General features: G+C 51.4%; 1 protein-coding gene across 1 annotated transcript in view; it reads right to left on the reverse strand.

Annotated features, from left to right (window-relative positions):
* PDE5A (phosphodiesterase 5A) overlaps positions 1-19000 on the reverse strand; it is a 153356-nt gene that overhangs the window by 80202 nt on the left and 54154 nt on the right. The window contains exons 8-11 of the mRNA XM_070416905.1: positions 14798-14906; positions 11743-11830; positions 6212-6387; positions 3455-3514 (exon numbers count right to left, since the gene is read on the reverse strand). Coding sequence (XP_070273006.1) covers positions 3455-3514; positions 6212-6387; positions 11743-11830; positions 14798-14906 — 433 coding nt within the window. The remainder of the gene's footprint in view (positions 1-3454; positions 3515-6211; positions 6388-11742; positions 11831-14797; positions 14907-19000) is intronic.

A 19000-nucleotide genomic window follows, 5' to 3' on the forward strand; every position in this document is an offset into this window, starting at 1 on the left:
CTCGCTCCTCGCCCCTCGACGACTTAATTGAGATCCAGCCCTGTCCTCCCCCTGCCTCCCCAGCTCACTCTCTCTGCGTGTGGGCGGGGGCTGTGGGCAGTGGGCCGCGCGGGCTCTGGCCTGGACCACCTGGGCATACACGGGCACATCTCTGCCAACCTGGGCGACCTGTGTAGGACGCCCTAAATGCTCAATCTCGAGTTGCCTTAAAAAATGCTAATAATAGCGGCATGTGGAACTGTTGTGGATTAAATACACTCAGTTAACACACACGAACTTCACACATGCCACGCCGGTGGTAAGCGCTCCCTAAATGTGGCTCTTGTTCTTACCACCCCTTCCCCTGGCGGGGCAGAGGGGTGGCTCTCTCTAATGCCCAACCCCACCCAGGCCTGGATGGCGTCCCGTCCCGCACTGTGGGGCCTCGCCCACCTCTCCTTCCCTCTTTGTCCAAGAACGTGCCGACCTCAAGCTTGGGAGCTATCCCTGCTCAAAAGCCCAAACCGAACATAACAGAACCATAAAACCTCATCATTCAGCAACACCCTCATCGCGACTCCTCCACCCTCTTTCACACAAAACTTGTCTTTAACAAAGGTCTGTATCTGTTTCCTCGTCCCCTCGCCTGCGCTGTATCCCCTGGCTGCCTCCTCGCAGCTGCTCATTGGGGGCCCCACAGCCCCCTGGTCCGCGCGGATCGCCCCCCCTCCCACCCCCCCCCCCCCCCCCGCCCCGGGCCCTGCTCCTCTCGGAACCTGAGTGTGCTTTGCCTTCTGCTGCTCCTCCATCTCCATCGGCCTTCCTGCTCAGCGGCCACATCCATCCGGCCCAGCGCTTTCTCCTCCTGCCCCATCCATGTGAACCTACGTTCCCAAGGGTCCTGCCTTCGCCTTCCCTCCTGGCCTGCTCTCCCACCGCCCCCAGGAAACCTGCTCTCCCACCGCCCCCCAGGGGAACCTGCTCTCCCACCGCCCCCAGGAAACCTGCTCTCCCACCGCCCCCCAGGGGAACCTGCTCTCCCACCGCCCCCCAGGGGAACCTGCTCTCCCACCACCCTGCACGGGGCAACCTGCTCTCCCACCACCCTGCACGGGAAACCTGCTCTCCCACCGCCCCCAGGAAACCTGCTCTCCCACCGCCCCCAGGAAACCTGCTTTCCCACCGCCCCCCAGGAAACCTGCTCTCCTACTGCCCCCAGGGAAACCTGCTCTCCCACCGCCCCCAGGGAAACCTGCTCTCCCACCGCCCCCCCCGGGAAACCTGCTCTCCCACCGCCCCCCCCCGGGAAACCTGCTCTCCCACCGCCCCCAGGAAACCTGCTCCCCCACCGCAACCCAGGGGAACCTGCTCTCCCCACCGCCCCCCAGGGGAACCTGCTCTCCCACCGCCCCACAGGGGAACCTGCTCTCCCACCGCCCCCAGGAAACCTGCTCTCCCACCGCCCCACAGGGAAACCTGCTCTCCCACCGCCCCCCAGGGGAACCTGCTCTCCCACTGCCCCCCAGGGGAACCTGCTCTCCCACCGCCCCCCAGGGAAACCTGCTCTTCCACCGCCCCCCAGGGGAACCTGCTCTCCCACCGCCCCCCAGGGGAACCTGCTCTCCCACCGCCCCACAGGGGAACCTGCTCTCCCACCGCCCCCAGGAAACCTGCTCTCCCACCGCCCCACAGGGAAACCTGCTCTCCCACTGCCCCCCAGGAAACCTGCTCTCCCACCGCCCCCCAGGGAAACCTGCTCTTCCACCGCCCCCCAGGGAAACCTGCTCTCCCACCGCCCCCCGGGAAACCTGCTCTCCCACCGCCCCCCAGGGAAACCTGCTCTCCCACCGCCCCCCGGGAAACCTGCTCTCCCACCGCCCCCCAGGGAAACCTGCTCTCCCACCGCCCCCAGGGAAACCTGCTCTCCCACCGCCTGGCACAGGAAACCATGCCGTGGACACTGCGAATCCAGGGCCACCCCCAGACTGCCGCCTCCATGGGAGCCCCAGCCCTCACCCTCCAGCTGGTCGTTCCTGCGTGTCCATATCCATCGTGGGTCCTGCAGCCTCACCCTCCCACCTTCTAAACCACATCGGCTGGCCCACCTCCTTCCCATTCCCACTTGGTTATTCAGGCGCCATCCTTCTCATCGGGCTCACCCGCCTTCTCTCTGCCTCACAGGTAGCGCCATGGACTGTGCAGGGCCCTAGGGGTGCACTGTGTGTTCTGGCTCCACTTCCTGTCACAGTGACCCTGATCAGCTACAGCGCCCCTGAGCCAGCCACAGTGACCCTGACCAGCCACGGTGGCTCTGACCAGCCACGGTGACCCTGACCAGCCACAGTGGCCCTGACCAGCCACAGTGGCCCTGACCAGCCACGGCGGCTCTGACCAGCCACGGTGACCCTGACCAGCCACGGTGACCCTGATGAGCCACAGTGGCCCTGACCAACCACGGCGGCTCTGACCAGCCACGGTGACCCTGACCAGCCACGGTGAACCTGACCAGCCACGGTGACCCTGACCAGCCACGGTGGCCCTGACCAGCCACGGTGGCTCTGACCAGCCACGGTGACCCTGACCAGCCACAGTAACCCTGAGCCAGCCAAGGCTACCCTGAGCCAGCCAGGAGCCAGCCACGGAGACCCTGACCAGCCACGGCCTCTCTAGGTTCAGCGAGGCCTCCGTGGCACAGCTGTACAGTCACAGGGAAAATGCAGGGACTGCTCAGAGGGCTGGGGTTTGGCAGTTGAGATGCTGATGATCTCGACAGAGAACCTCGGTGACTGGCCACGCCCTTCTCGTTCCTTACCTGACCCTCGTCACATCTCACACCGACCGGATCCCTGAGGTCCCAAATTTAAACTCAGGAGGCCAGCATGGCTGCCAAGGTGTAAATGCCTCAGACCTGCATGGACCTCAACCAAGACCATCCCCGTCAAAACCCAGAATGCATGGCATCCCAGCCCCAGCCCAGGCGCTCTCTCCCCACTCACTGGAGGGAGGCAAGGAGAAGTCAGGCACAGACCCCTGGGAGCCCAATTCAAACAGCCTCAAGCCATGTGGTCGGAATGCAAATCGCTTGCTCCTCAAGAACACGGGGCAGGGACTCAGTAACAAACCACGACACCTCGTCACCACGACCCCAACCAGACAACCACTTTGCAGCTGCCCGGCCCCTTCCCTCAGGACCTGAAACTGAGTTTAATGTTGGCCTCAGCTAGATGTAAAGATGAGAACAATTATTAGAAAAACCCAGAATCATCGAATGGAGGACAAGGTCCACTGGAGTTATTCTCTTTGCTTTGCATCACCGGTGACTGCAGCCCTGCAGGAAATGGATTGATTGCATATTTGTGAGCGTCCCTCTAACTATCCGCCACATTGGCCGAATGTCTCCCACCGTCACTGGTGGGAGCAGATCCCCTGGGAAAGGCGTGTGTGTGGGTGACCGCGCTGTGCCGCCCGTCATTACCGCTAAGGCCTGCAGCTCCCGGGTCTCCTCCTCCGCGGCCGAGGCGTGATAGGACAGGACCTGCGGGGAAGCGGGGACAGGTTACACGACGGGGGCCGAGATTTCAGCCTGGGGTCCCGCTAACGCCTCCCAGAAAGAGAACTAGATCCCTCAGACTCTCAAGCCTTGTTTTGTTTGTTTCCTTCAACAGAGAGAAAAACCCCAGATTTCAATTCAATTGTTCCAGAAAACAAAGACGCGCCCCCCCCCCCCCAGACCCCCATGTTCAAAGAAAAGGGCTCACTTCAGTCTGACATTGTTGGTATAACAAACACATGATTTACAACCACACTATTGGCTCAAATTTGGCAGACAATTTCTTTTCAATTGTGTGTGTGTGTGTGTGTGTGTTTAAAATCCTGACTTTAGTTATTTGTGCTTGTGGGCAGAATTAGGGAAGCAATCTTTGTGAAAACTGACGTTTTAAAGCCAGCTGCCTGGAAGTGGCTCAGGGGAGGCCTGTGTGCTGCAGAATCCACAGACGACGGCGTGGCTGGGATAGGGATGCCGCAGACCCAGGGCCGAGGGGCACCCGGAGCTGAGCAGTGTGGCCGAGGGACCCGCCTGCTGACGGCTGTGGCCACCCAGGAGCAGGGACTCTCCTAACTTGGCTGCGGGCTCACCCAGGGAGAGGAGGGGCCTGGGTACCAGCTTCCACATCTCAAAGTTCTGGCTCTAGAACTTCCCATTGCCCCAGAGGGCTAGGAAGTCAGGCTCACCATGTCTTATAACTGAACCTGAGGAGCAGCAATGCCCATTTTCAAAAGTGAGACCCTTTAGCAATGTGACAATATTTCAGACACCGTTTTAACCAGGGTGATGGTTGGATTTAAAATGTCTATCATACTTTTAAAACATTTTTGAAAGTTCACTTTTGACAGAGATAATACAAGAATTATTTTAAAAAAATCCCCCAAAGTTTTACGATCATTGTTAAAAGGTACCCATTTTCAGACCTTTGAGTGACAGGTACACGTGTATGTGTGTCATTTGGGTGTGTGTGTGTGCATATTTGCAAGTGGGGCTTCCCCTGGTTATGGTCTGAGATCTCATCTGAAATGATTCTCTAGCAAAGTGTTACATATCCATTTTAGGGAGTGGAGAACCAGATGGGTTACTGATGAATCTCAACATATCTATAATAATAAAAGTGTAACATGCTAATTAGACCGGACAGCCGAACGACCTTGCAGACATCACTCCAGATGTCCTTCCAGACGAAGCCCCGGCAGAGGGGGCCAAGGCAGAGGTGGTTAGGGGCGATCAGGCAGGCAGACGAGCAGTTAGAGATAACCAGACAAGGAGGCAGAGGGGTTAGGGGCAATCAGGCAGGCAGTCGAGTAGTTAGGGGTGATCAGGTAGGCAGGCGAGGGGTTAGGGGTGATCAGGCAGGGATGCAGAGTGGTTAGGGGCAATCAGGCAGGCAGGCAGGCAGTGAGAGGTAATCAGGCAAACAGGCAGAGGGGTTCGGGGCAATCAGGCAGGCAGTCGAGTAGTTAGGGGTGATCAGGTAGGCAGGCAGGCAGGCAGAGTGGTTAGGGGCAATCAGGCAGGCAGGCAGGAGAGCAGTTAGGAGCCAGCAGTCCCGGATTATGAGAGGGGCCTAAACTGGCATTCAGACACCCCCCAAGGGATCTCAGATTGTGAGAGGGTGCAGGTCGGGCTGAGGAACCCACCCCCCATCCCTGTGCACAAATTTTGTGCACTGAGCCTCTAGCATCACATAACTATCTAGCTCTTTAGTTGGGTGTTTATTTATTAGGGATGGAGAGAAGGTTACATCCCACCACGGATTCCAGCTCATGGCAACTGGATAAGAGAGGCATGTATTTTACACCAACGTTGAGTGATGGGCAGACATGTGCACCCTCTGACATCTGCTTCCCTAGACTGGCCCGGGAGGAAGACATGTCATGTTACATGAAGTGCATGTTTTCATGGATGTTGGTGAGGTCCCCCTGGAAGGGGCTGCCCCACCAGGGAGGGACCTGCCCGGGTCAGCCCCCAGCCAGCATTCACGGGGCCCCTGTGTGTCCAGGATCCTCGCAGATGCTCAAGAACATGCAGATCCCCAGCCTTCACCCAAGACTCACACTCAGGAGTCGGCCATAAATCTCTAAACGGAGTTTCTGATGATGGTGAAGTGGCCAGTGTAAGAGTTTGAACTGTGCCAGACGCATCTTTTCTTTTCCTTATTTCTGCTTCTCTAAGAGCACTTAGGATTTCTGTCTTTGTCTTTTGTTTTGTTTTTGTTGTTAATCCTCACACAAGGATATTTTTCCACTGATTTTTTTTTTTAGAGAGAGTGGAAGGGGGAGAGACAGAGAGAGAAACATCGATGTGAGATGAGAGACACATCAACGGGCTGCCTCCTAACACACCCTGACCAGGACCAGCGCTCGAGCCTGCAACAACGAGGTCCTTGCCCTTGATTGAAATCAAACCCAGAACCCTGCAGTCGCAGGCCGACACTCTATCCACTGAGCTGAACCAGCTAGGTCTGTCTTTGTTTTTGAAACTGTGACTAGAGCTGTTGGCAAGGTGAGATGGGCCGGGGGACTGCCGGGGCAGTTCCGCCCATGGGAGCGGATGGCCTGGGTCACGCGCTGCTTTCCATAATAAAGCAGACGGACTGAGCAAGCCGTGGGCCTGAGTTGTGGTTTGGTCACGTGACCTTTGACAAGTATGGACGCCAAGAGGTCCCCCAGCTGTGCTCACCTCCAACGTGACCATCTGCTTGGCCATGGCCCTCTCCACCGCCTCATACATCTGCGTGTTCTGGATCCCCAGGCCGCAGAAGATCACGAAAGCTTCCAGGAACTGCTCGTCGTTCCGGTTGAATGGCTTCACCTTGCCGGTGTTCTCCTCCATCTTGTTCACGAGCTGGCAAACCCCTGTGATGACACATGGAAAGGAGCCGGTGTTACTGGAGGTCACAGTGCTCAATGACTCTCACTCCCAGAGACTGCCTGATAATCTCCTCTTAGGAACACCTGGCACCTCAGAACAGTATCAACCAGAAAAGCCTACGGGATTTATCGACATGAGCCCTCATTCCACATGGTCTGGAATGTGGGCTGTTCAAAAATCCTGAGCTATTTTCTCGCAGAGGTGCCCTGAAAGTTAGGCCGCTGGATCCCCAGAGACAGCCTGTCCCTGGGAGACTAATTGGGTTTTTGCGCACTCGCCAAGAGAACAATTTTGATGCACATCTGAATTCTGGGCCAGGCAGCCTGCCTCTCCTTCCTGAGAAAGCAGAGGCTCAAAGCCACAGTTACACACAAGGTGGGACACAGAGAACAGGTAAGCCACAGGATGCTCTCACAGCTCACGCAGGGGCCTGCGTCTTGGAGAATCGTGCTTGCAGACGGCTTCCGATACTTCAAATAAAAATGACGCTTTGCATAGAAATAAAGGAAGAACGCTTCTCTGAAGGAAACCATGACCTCCTATGTCCCAGCCTCTCTCTCAAGGTCAAACGTGTCATTAACAGGACTGGGAGAGGACGTCAACATCCTGACCGATCTCTACTGAACCATTTGCCCATGGACTCTTGAGCCTCATGGTCCCTTCGAGGACTGGGTGCCTCCCTCACTTCCTTGCTCATCCATACTCGTTTCTCTTACATCTTCACTAGAGGCCTGGTGCACAAAAATTAGTGCACTTGGCGGGGAGGGGGGGTGTCCCTCAGTCTGGCCTGTGCCCTCTCACAGTCCAAGAGCCCTCTTGCCAGCTGTGAGCCTGGCTTCTGGCTGAGTGGCGCTCCTGCTGTGGGCGCGCACTGACCACCAGGGGGAAGCTCCTGCATTGAGCATCTGCCCCCTGGTGGTCAGTGCACATCATAGCAACTGGTCGTTCTGCCATTCGGTTGATTTGCATATTAGCCTTTTATTATATAGGGTGGTCTGTTGGAGGTTTATTATTATTGTGTTTGCACATTATCTCTTATTTTAATCCCTTCCCAGTTCATAAGTTTATATTTTCATCATTTTCCCTCTGCTTTATTTCTTCCTATTATTTATTTATTTGGGGGGGCAGCGTAGAGGGTGAAAAAGAGAAAGTCCTGTTTTTCTAATGTCTTCAGTTGACCACTTAATTCAAATAATTTTATTTGTTATTAATAATAACAAAATATTTACAACTATATATCTCCCGAGTGTATAGCTTTGAGCATGTACCTTGATTATTTGTTGTATCAATACAACCATTAATTTTCTAAAATGGTCCCTTATCCACGGGGGATACGTCCAAAGACCCCAAGTGGAGGCCTGAGACCATGGCGAGTCCCAGACCCCCTATCTAGTAAGATTTCTCCTGTACATACACAGCTAGGATGAAGTGTAATTGATAAATTAGGCACAGTAATAATGAAATAAGGCAATGCTAAAAATAGGCGGGCTTCTACAGGTGGAGATGGGGGGAAGGGATGGTCACATCCCACACGAGATGGCATGAGACTCTCGAGATTTCATCACTGTCCTCAGAAGGTCATCCGATTTAAAATGTATAAATTGCCTATTTCTGGAATTTTCCATTTAATGAATTAGGACATGGAGTAGTTGAAACCACGGAACTACTGTGCTCTCGTTCTGACTTTGGAGTTCTTCTGTGTCATTCAGGAGAACACGTCCAGTTTCTGAGAGAGTTTTCTCCTTCCCACTGACCCTTTCATTCTGCACATCCAGCTTTAATGCATCACGGTCCAGGAGAGTGGCTGTCAATTCCACTCCTCAGAAGTCACTAAGCTTGTGTTGTGTGTGTGACTATCAACAGTATTTGTGAAATATGGATGGATATTTGACAGGAATTTGTATTTTTAAATTATGAGATAAAAACTATACATATGCCGAGTAGGTCCATTTCATTTTTATATTAATCAATTCTAATGTTCCCTCACTTCCCCCCTTTCTTTAACATTGCATGGATTGCCATTTTGTCCATTTCTTCTTGTATTTTTAACAGCTTTGGCTTTTATATGTCAATGATGTTTTTCAGTTTATTAGAAGCGCTTATGACAATTACACTTTCCTCTGTGGACTTTAAATGTAATCAATGTGGAGACCTGCCGGGGGTGACCAGCGGACCCTGAGCAACAGATGAATGGATTACTCTGACACAACGTTTGCTGTGAAAAAGAGGACCAGGCAGCCCAGACTGCCTGCCTCGCTAGGCTTTTATTACAGTTTGAGATGAAGTTTATTTTTTAGATACAATCAATAGGGTAAGTAATCTTGGGAGGACACGTGTGTTCACACTATCCTCTAGGTAAGGGCATTCAGGGATTAAGCGAAAGGATTCCAGTAAACACCCGGGGATCTGCAGGTGCACAGACTTGTTTGGAAAAGTCAAGGAATAATTAGGGGTGCAGCCTTTGACACTCCCCTAAGTCTCCCCTAAGTCAGAATTCCGATAAACAGGCCAGACAGCCTTCCTCCCTTTCCTCGCAATGTCCTCCTCACAACTTTCCAACCACGTCTCAGGCTTCCCCACAGAGACCCTTTACATGATGTTTTCACCTTAAATGCCATTTTGTCTGATGTTATTATCTCTATTCAAATTTTGTCCCTTTTGTGTGAAATGTGTTCTTGCAAGCGGCGTATTCTTCAGATCTTTCAGAAACTCCTCGGCATTTCTGGCCCAACAGGCAGCCTTCTCTGTCTCCTGGTGCTAGAATGACATCTGTCTCATTTCTCTGTTTCTTCAATCGATGCTTGAAACCTTAACATCCATATTTGTTTTCACTTTATAAATTTTCACTTTGATAATTTTAAGCTATAATGTCTTAGTGTTATTTTTTCTCATTCCATTCCGATTATTACTGTCTCATTTCCGGGTGCTTATTATAACCAGGCATACTTTTCAGTTCTCCGACTGGGGAAACACTGGGTAATTTAAGCATTAAAACATCAGCGTGCTCCATGGAGGCCACGGTGCAGCTCAATCACGCCTGCATCGGGAAAACCCTAGCGAGTGTCTTATAAACAATGGAGCCATCAGCGATAGAGCCACATGATTGAGTTTAATGTGAAACATAAAATGAAGCAGAAGTCAAAGTTAAACACATGTAATTTTAGGATATGAGTTTGTGCTGTGGAATCGGACTGTAACACAAGGGTGAGTGGAGGAGGCTGGGGAGAGGAATCCATTTGGAATCACATTCAGTAAAAAGGCCTATTTCTCATGCTTCCCAGTCAGGCAGTGTGTGGTAGAACACTGTACTTTGTACTAGACTTTGCACTAACAAAGACGTGGAAACATAAGTTATTTACAGTGGAGATGGACTAAACTTTTATTTCTTTGGATGGGAATGGGATAATTCCTTTTAAAAAATGCCCTAGAGTTTGTGTGAACAATAGGAGGCGCTGGTGCAAACAATAGGAGGAGCTGCTGTGAGCAATAGGAGTTGGTGTGAACAGCAGGGGGAATTGGGGAGAACGATAGGAGTTTGTGTAAATGATAGGAGTTGGTGTGAACAGCAGGGGGAATTGGGGAGAAAGATAGGAGTTTGTGTAAATGATAGGAGTTGGTGTGAACATAGGAGTTGCGAATAATAGCAGGAGTTGGTGTGAACAAGAGGAGGAGTTGGTATGAACAGTAGGAGTTGATTGGTGAACAACAGGAGGAACTGGTGTGAACAAGAGGAGAAATTGGTGAGAACAATAGGAGTTGGTGTGAACATAGGAATTGTGAATAATAGGAGTTGGTGTGAACAATAGGGGGAGTTGGTATGAACAATAGGAGTTGGTGTGAACAAGAGGAGGAGTTGATGAGAACAATAGGAGTTGGTGTGAATGATAGAAGTTGGTGGGAACATAGGAATTGTGACTAATAGAAGGAGTTGGTGTGAACAATAGGAGTTGGTGTGAATAACAGGCAGAAGGATTTCTGGTAAATACAATATGGGAAAAAGGCACATTTAGCCTAATAAGTAGGGGGACTAGTTGGTTAAATAAATGAATGTTGAATAGGAAAGTGTTTCCTTTACAGCGTTGGAAGCAACGTGGTGGAAACACTGTCAGCCAGAGCACCGAGGAGACACGTGTGGGAAACAAAACTTCAGGGTACATCTGTCAAGACAACAGGCCCCCACTGGCCTAATGTCTGTGATGTCACTTAATGTCAGTAATGGACAAGGATGAGCAGGGGAAGGAGGGAAAGATGACAGAAAACACATGGTCCATCTGTGTTCTGTGTGTAGCTCTGAGGGGATTCTCTATTAGAACGACACAATCGCAGAATCTGGCCTGTGACAGGCAAGAAAAATGATCTACAGCCCTGACATTTTCCAGGCTGCCTCTGGGGCGCACAGTCTAGTCAAGCATTGAAATGCTTTGTCTCTCCCACTTATGAAACAGCAGGAACACTGGCAAGTTCCTCCTTTACTTGGAACCAACTCGAGCCCCCAGCTAAAACCCCACCCGGGGGGTCATTTTTAAATCCTTTTGATTTACAGGGAATTTTCCTCTCCAAAAACAGCATCTGCTTACTGCAGACTCTGTTCTCAAGTGGGGACACAAACCGTACGCCAAGAGAGGGCTAATGGTTCCCTCTGGCGTTTTTAAATTTTTTTTGCTCACTTACTGACTGTTTCACCCCAGAGCCTAGAGCGGTAGGGAGCTTGCTAGATACTTCTGATGAATGAATCAGTACAACCTACAATCTAAACCACATGTTTAAGAAAGAAAAAACAGAAACCAAGAAATGAGACTCTAAAACAATGCACATGATCAACTCGATGTTTCTCAGTCTACTAACTCTCAACACGTCACCCTTAAACAAAAACGCTGTTAAAACAGGATTACAATAATTACAGAAAGTACATCATAGTTAATAAGACATGCACCAAATGCCTGTGGTTAGTTGAACATCCTTTTATCATTTCAATTTTTATCTTTTACACATTTTATTCTTTAAATTTACACTTGAAAGACAGAAATTTCTGGGAATACATTATTTTTTTCCTTTCTTTTTTTCTTTTTTTAAAAAATATATTTTATTGATTTTTTACAGCGAGGAAGGGAGAGAGATAGAGAGTTAGAAACATCGATGAGAGAGAAACATCGACCAGCTGCCTCCTGCACATCTCCCACTGGGGATTTGCCCGCAACCCAGGTACGTGCCCTTGACCGGAATCGAACCTGGGACCTTTCAGTCCGCAGGCCGACGCTCTATCCACTGAGCCACACCGGTTTTGGCTATTTTTTTTCTTTAGTAAGGGCAGCATGGAGGTTAATGAAAAGCTTACTTACCTATCACTTTATTCTTCTTTCCATTTTTTATAGGCGTACAAAGCAAACTTCGAATGCCCTGCTGGCTTACGTTCCCCATGTTTTCATTCTAAACAAAACAAAACAACAGCAAAAAATTACAAAAAGAGTGATTTTCCCATTAGATGCTGTTATGTAAACTATATTGGACATCTGAACCCACTAACATAGTCATCTTTTATTAGCTGGAGTAATAAGAGTGCAGAAAATATATGAAGTGAGAGGAGAGACCAAGATGGCGGCGTAGGTAAACACCGGAGACTGCTGCCGCAAACAACCATTTCAAAAATACAACTAAAAGACTGAACGGACATCACCCAGAACCACAGGAAGGCTGGCTGAAGAGAGACTCTACAACTAGAAGGAAAGAGAACAGCAAATCGAGGCTCAGAGGCGGCGCAGTGTGGAAAATACAAAGGTACCGAGGTGCGCGCGCAAAGCGGGCTGGTGGCTGAGGGCGCGGTTGTCGTTTTCTGCCGGGAGTGAGTCTCAGGCTCTGGGCTCCAGATCCGGGCGAGTCTCTAGGGACCCAGACTCAAACGGGAGAAGCGGGATTATCCGGCATCAGTTGGGACCTGAGGGCAGCTTTCTCTCCGAGGTTTGCAGCGGCTGCCGGGGTTCTGAGAAGCAGAGCCTCTGGGAACGGGACTGAGCGTGGCCATAACTGCTCCCTCCGCCCGCCCTGTTGAGCCCGCCCCGCCCAAAACCTGCGCACAGCCATTTGCCGATCGCCTCAGGCAAAGGCTGGATTAGCACCTCCCCAGAAGGCAGACGTTTTCCACACAGCTGATTTCCACAGCCAGCCGGCCTGGTGGTCAAACCCCTCTAGTGTTAACTACAACAATTAAGGCTTGGCTAGAACAAGACTGCGCACAGAGACCACAAGGGGGTGCACCAAGAAAGCATAAAAGATGCGGAGACAAAAAAACATGACAGAAATGGAGGATATGGAGCTAAGAATCGCAATTTTGAGGGCTTGCCATAAATTTGTGCAGAGCCTCACGAAAACTAATGAGACCCTCGATGCTACGATAAAGAAATTAGAAAGTAAGCATACACGGACTGAAATAAAGAATATTATACCCAATAGCAGACCAGAGGAGTACAATAATCAAACCAAAGATTCGACAAAAAACACCCAATTGGAAAAGCAAAATGAAAAAAGAATCCGAAAGTGTGAAGATAGTGTAAGGAGCCTCTGGGACAGCTTTAAGCGGTCTAATATCAGAGTCATTGGAGTGCCAGAAGATGAGAGACAGCAAGATATTGAAAACCTATTTCAAGAAATAATGGCAGAAAACTTCCCCCACCTGGTGAAAGAAATGGACTTACAGGTCCAAGAAGCGCAGAGAACCCCAAACAAAAGGAATCCAAAGAGGACCACACCAAGACACATCATCATTAAAATGCCAAGAGCAAAAGACAAAGAGAAAATCTTAAAAGCAGCAAGAGAAAGAGGCTCAATTACCTACAAGGGAATACCCATACGACTGTCAGCTGATTTCTCAACAGAAACTTTGCAGGCCAGAAGGGAATGGCAAGAAATATTCAAAGTGCTGAATACCAAGAACCTACAACCAAGATTACTTTATCCAGCAAAGCTATCATTCAGAATTGAAGGTCAGATAAAGAGCTTCACAGATAAGGAAAAGCTAAAGGAGTTCATCACCGCCAAACCAGTATTATATGAAATGCTGAAAGGTATCCTTTAAGAAGAGGAAGAAGAAGAAAAAGGTAAAGATACAAATTATGAACAACAAACATGCATCTATCAACAAATGAATCTAAGAATCAAGTGAATAAATAACCTGATGTACAGAATGAACTGGTGATTATAATAGAATCAGGGACATAGAAAGGGAATAGACTGACTATTCTTGGGGGAAAAAGGGGTGTGGGAGATGCGGGAAGTGACTGGACAAAAATCATGCACCTATGGATGAACACAGTGGGTGGGGAGTGAGGGTGGAGGGTGGGGCGGGAGCTGGAAGGAGGGGAGTTATGGGGGGGAAAAAGAGGAACAAATGTAATAATCTGAACAATAAAGATTTAATTAAAAAAAAAAAAAAAATATATGAAGTACAATGGCATTCACATGAATGCAATAGAAAGCAATTAGTTTTTATATTATTAAAAATACAAATAACCTAGCCCTGGTTGGTTTGGCTCAGTGGTTAGAGTGCCAGCCCATGGACCAAAGGGTCACAGGTTTGATTCCTATTCAAGGGCATGTGCCTCGGTTGCAGGCTCAATAGGGGTGCATGCGGAAGGCAACCAATCGATGTGTCTCTCTCACATCGATGTTTCTCTCTCTCCCTCTCCCCGACCCCTCTCCCTTCCTCTCTCTCTAAAAACATCAATCGGGTGAGTATATATTCTAGATTTCTTTGTTCCCATTTTAAACGTTCCCAGCAGCTTACAGTACTAGCATGCACTGTACCTGGAGGAGGCGTCTCTGGTAGCCTAACAAGAGGAGCAGAATCCAGAAGAGTCAACCCTCCCCCCCCCCCCCCGCCCCCGACACCACGTGTTACACACTGGCCCTCTGTGGACGCATGACCACTGTGTCCACTGCCCATACTGCTGGCTTCTAAGAGGCCTCCTAGATATGAAACAACAACAGCAAGGCAGCTGCCTCCACATGCAATGCTTCTCTGAAGTAAAAGGAGAGAAAATACCAGGATTCAAAGTTTCCCATGGCTGAGAAACGGGTCTTTGCCGCCTTGTTGTCAGGGAAAACAGATATTCATTCTCCATGGAGCTGTTCCCTGTGGTGGGTCACCAGCTACGTCACTTCAAGCCACGGAAAACTTACCTTTTGAGGATAAACTCAAGAACGCTAGCAAGCCTGTCTTGGGGCCCTCACTGACATGAAGTGGGCAATAGGGCAATCATCTCACGTGCCAATGAATTATTTAAAAACGGGTGAAAGTACACAGGGAAGTACTCAAGCATCGCTGCCCAGCTCCCGGCAGGTGCTAAGGGCATGTGGTCAGGGAAGGCCGCCCGCACTCCGAGCCCCACACCGGCTACTCACCGCCCAGGGGAATCTGCTGTCCTTGCTCACGTCGGGGATGTTGAGCGCCTCCATGGTGCTGGTGACGTACTGAGCGTACATGTAGTTGATCTGGCTCCCATCCCGGTCCCTGTGGGAAGAACACAGGTGAGCGCTCTGTGGGCAGTGGAGTTAAAGAAACGACATAAGAGAGACAAACAGGTCTCTGGCCATCGGGCAAGCGCATGTCTTACTTAGGAAAGACTGCTTGAAATGCACGTCCCGATTGACAACCTGGGTGGTTACTAGAACTGAAATGGTTTGCAAAGACAAAGACCCACAATTTTCCAAGGACCCACAGCAAGTTTTTTTTTTTGTTGTTTTTTTAAAATATATTTTATTGATTTTTTACAGAGAGGAAGGGAGAGGGACAGAGAGTTAGAAACATCGATGAGAGAGAAACATCGATCAGCTGCCTCCTGCACAGCCCCTACTGGGGATGTGCCCGCAACCAAGGCACATGCCCCTGACTGGAATCGAACCTGGTATCCTTGAGTCCACAGGCTGACGCTCTATCCACCGAGCCAAACCAGTCAGGGCGCACAGCAAGTTTTTAAATGCCCCAAGTCATCTCCGTGCCATCGCCGACAGGCCTGTTGATTATTGTGCTGCTGAATGTAAAATCCGCCTGAATTCCCTGCCAGGTCTCATTTTTATCAGATGATAGAGTGACCAAGGACCAGCCTGTTCTATTCCTCGGTTATTTCCTCTACGTACCCGCCCAACAACCTCTCCCACATTTCAAATCCAGGGAGAGCCGACACGCGGAGACAAGCTTCACTCAGCAAGCTCGCGTCTCCTTTCTTTCAGATCTTTTAGGATACTTTTAAGATCATAAAAAGCATAAAAATGTATCTTCTTCAAAAGATTCTCATTCACTTAGAACAGCAGTTCTCAACCTGTGGGTCGCGACCCCTTTGGCGATCGAACGACCCTTTCACAGGGGTCGCCTAGGACCATCCTGCATATCAGATATTTACATGACGATTCATAGCAGCAGCAGCATTACAGTGATGAAGTAGCAACGAAAATAATTTTATGGTTGGGTCACAACATGAGGAACTGTATTTAAAGGGCCAGAAGGTTGAGAACCACTGGCTTAGAATATTTTCCCAGTGACCATGTGCCTGGTATTACGTGTGAGTGAAGAAGAGTGAGGAGTCAGAAGAAAGCCAACCCGCTCCACACAGATAATCTGGAGGGAATCCCAGGAAAAGCTCGAGATAAGTGTGGGCTTTAGGCTCATTAAGCAAACTTTAAAACTGCGGATCCTCCACGAACAGCAAGAGTCTCAGGGAAGGAAGACAGGCTTTTGGAAAGATAAGAAATGCGAGGTCACCGTGAGAAAGAGGGGCTGGAGAGGAAGTGATAATGATGCTATTAATGGCTTTTATTATCCCTACCATCATCCTGTTCACAGCGGGAGCCGGATGAAACCCAAAATAGTCACTTGCGGGGGAGGGTAAAATCCGACTTAGAGACGCTGACAGGGAGAAGTAGCCACACGTCCATGACTTTTCAGAAACCCCGTTCTTTTAATTCCCCGAAGCTTTGCAGTTCCTAATGGTCACTTTAGGGAAAAGTGGTGTTGGGGTCACTGAGTTATCATTTCCTTCCTCACTCGGGGAGGAATGCGGAGGAGCTTCCTTCCCACGCTCCGTAGGCGCAGCCTGAGTGCCCGGGCCGGGGAGGCCTGGTCAGTGTCCCGCGGAGCCTGCCCACGCGGGTCATCGGCTGTCACGCCGCTGTGGTCGGCGTTCAGCTGCACACGCTGCCGGGCAGCGCCCAGTCTCCGGACCCTCCCTTGCACCTGCACCCCTGGCCCCAGAACGAAGGCTCGGGCTCAGCCACCTGGGGCTGGATGCCATGTAAGTTCAAGTCCATAGGACAAGAGGAACGGCTTCTAGAAGCCTCCGCGAAGAGGCAGCTGCTGCATTTCTCTGCCCATCCTGCCTGGTCCCCCACAGCCCTCTGGCCCCGGGAAAGGACGCAGGAGCGGCCTCCCTGACCCCAAAGGGGAGGGCCACAGTGACGGTGCAGGGGAACCGGGTGCCTGAGTCCCCAGGCCTGTGAGCACCTGAGCCGCCACCTCCAGCTCTTCCAGGAGCAGCAGCACTGCGCTCGCTGAGCGCCTTTCACTGGGGATTTTATGATGCATGACCCAGCCTGACCCTAAGGAATGCAGCTGGCAATAGTACCACCCTGTGCAGAGGAGAGGGCGGGGCCTCTGGAGGAGAGGGCGGGGCTGCAGAGAGGGCGGGGCCTGTGGAGGAGAGGGTGGGGCGTGCAGAGGAGAGGGCGGGGCGTGGGGAGGAGAGGGCGGGGCTTGTGGCAGAGGATAGGGCGGGGCGTGCAGAGGAGAGGGCGGGGCGTGGGGAGGAGGAGAGGGCGGGGCGTGGGGAGGAGAGGGCGGGGCCTGTGGAGGAGGAGAGGGCGGGGCGTGGGGAGGAGAGGGCGGGGCCTGTGGAGGAGGAGAGGGCGGGGCGTGGGGAGGAGAGGGCGGGGCGTGGAGAGGAGAGGGCGGGGCGTGGGGAGGAGAGGGCGGGGCGTGGGGAGGAGGAGAGGGCGGGGCGTGGGGAGGAGGAGAGGGCGGGGCCTGTGGAGGAGGAGAGGGCGGGGCGTGGGGAGGAGGAGAGGGCGGGGCGTGGGGAGGAGAGGGCTGGTGCACCTAAGAGGAGCTGGTCAGGGAGGAGGCGGCGCTGGAGGGACGTGAAAGGCTGGGTAAGATTCAGGACGTACGGATGTGAAGAAAGACATGCAGGGGGGGGGGGGGGGGTGCGTCCAGGAAGGGAATAAAAACAGCATAAAACACGACAGTGTTGAAACTGAGTCTGCGCGTCGGGAAGCCATTGCACCACCAGTCATCAGGCGTGCGGCGGCGGCTTCGGGCCCAGGACATTGGCCAAGATCAGCTAAGACGGCAGCGGGTGGCGTGGAAGGTGCCATGCGAGGAATAGGGCCTCAGGCCTGAAATCACAGGGGTCTCCCGGTGGCCTTGCAATGCGCCTCCGGCTCCAGCTGCGGGGAGCGGCTCTAAGCCACGGCCACGGCTGCACGGAGGCCACGCTGGCCAGCGCTGCGAGGGACGGTGAGGCCACAGCTGGGACTCTCCCTACAGGGGGGCTCCCCGCAGCCCTGCCTGACGCCTCACCCCTCCTCCCCGCCCTCTCTCCCTCCTGAATGTCTTGCATACTTAGTCCAGTCGCAGCACCCGCTTCTCCGAGGCCCTGGCTCACTCAGACGTCCGAGGCTCTTCGCACAGCGGGTATCAGTGGGTGTATGGGAGGACACCTCGGGAAGACGGGGGGTGAGGGGGAAGGGGGGGACACACTGAGAAATGTCTGGGCTTTAGAGCTAACTGGAAGCTGCAGGTGTGTAAGCCAAAGACAGAAAGACACAGCAGAGGGACAGAAATAGCAGCGAATGCGGAGAACTTCCTAGTCCCGGAATTATCTCGCTCAGCGCGAGCTACAGTCCTGCTCCTGTCCACGTGTGCCCATTTCACAGATGGAGAAACTGAGGCCTCCAGAGGTTCAATCATTTACACAAAGCCCTAGAGCCGGTAAAGTGGTGCAACTTAAATGCAACTAGTCTGATTTCAGAGTCTGCACTCTCCTCCTCCGCCTTCACAGTTTTTTCAACGTCGTAAAATCCTTTTCACTACATTAAGTTGTAGGTGTTACTGTATTTAAGTAAAATTATGTTTCTAATATAATTATCATCAATAAGTATTAATTAGTACCGTATATATATTCCAAGAAAGTGAGTTTAGAGGATTAACCCTATGTATGTGTTGTTTTATGATAAAAACGTGGATTTATAAATTAACAGGGAATGAATATGGAATAATAGCACTATTTCCTAAAATTAAATGCTAACGTAAACGGTGCACCGTCACATTCCCTTTCCCCTTCTAATTGGTGGCTCTTCGGTTTGAATGAACTGAAACCCCCCCATCTGGAAATGTGCTTCCCTCCTGGATCCTCGGGCCCACCTCCCAGCACAGCCCTCGCTTCCTCCCACGGTGACCCGACGCTAATAATTCTGCATCCTGTGCACCCTGAGTGTTTCACACTTAACGTTTCACAGCTGTCTTTAACACATCACTTTACAGTGGGGCCTTGACTTACAAGTTTAATTCGTTCCTTGACGGAGCTCGTAACTCAAATTACTCGTATGTCAAAT

The sequence above is a fragment of the Myotis yumanensis genome, unplaced genomic scaffold (genome assembly GCF_028538775.1).
Source record: "Myotis yumanensis isolate MYYU_CA2020_CCGP unplaced genomic scaffold, mMyoYum1.0.hap1 SCAF_5, whole genome shotgun sequence".
NCBI classification, from domain to species: Eukaryota; Metazoa; Chordata; class Mammalia; order Chiroptera; family Vespertilionidae; genus Myotis; species Myotis yumanensis.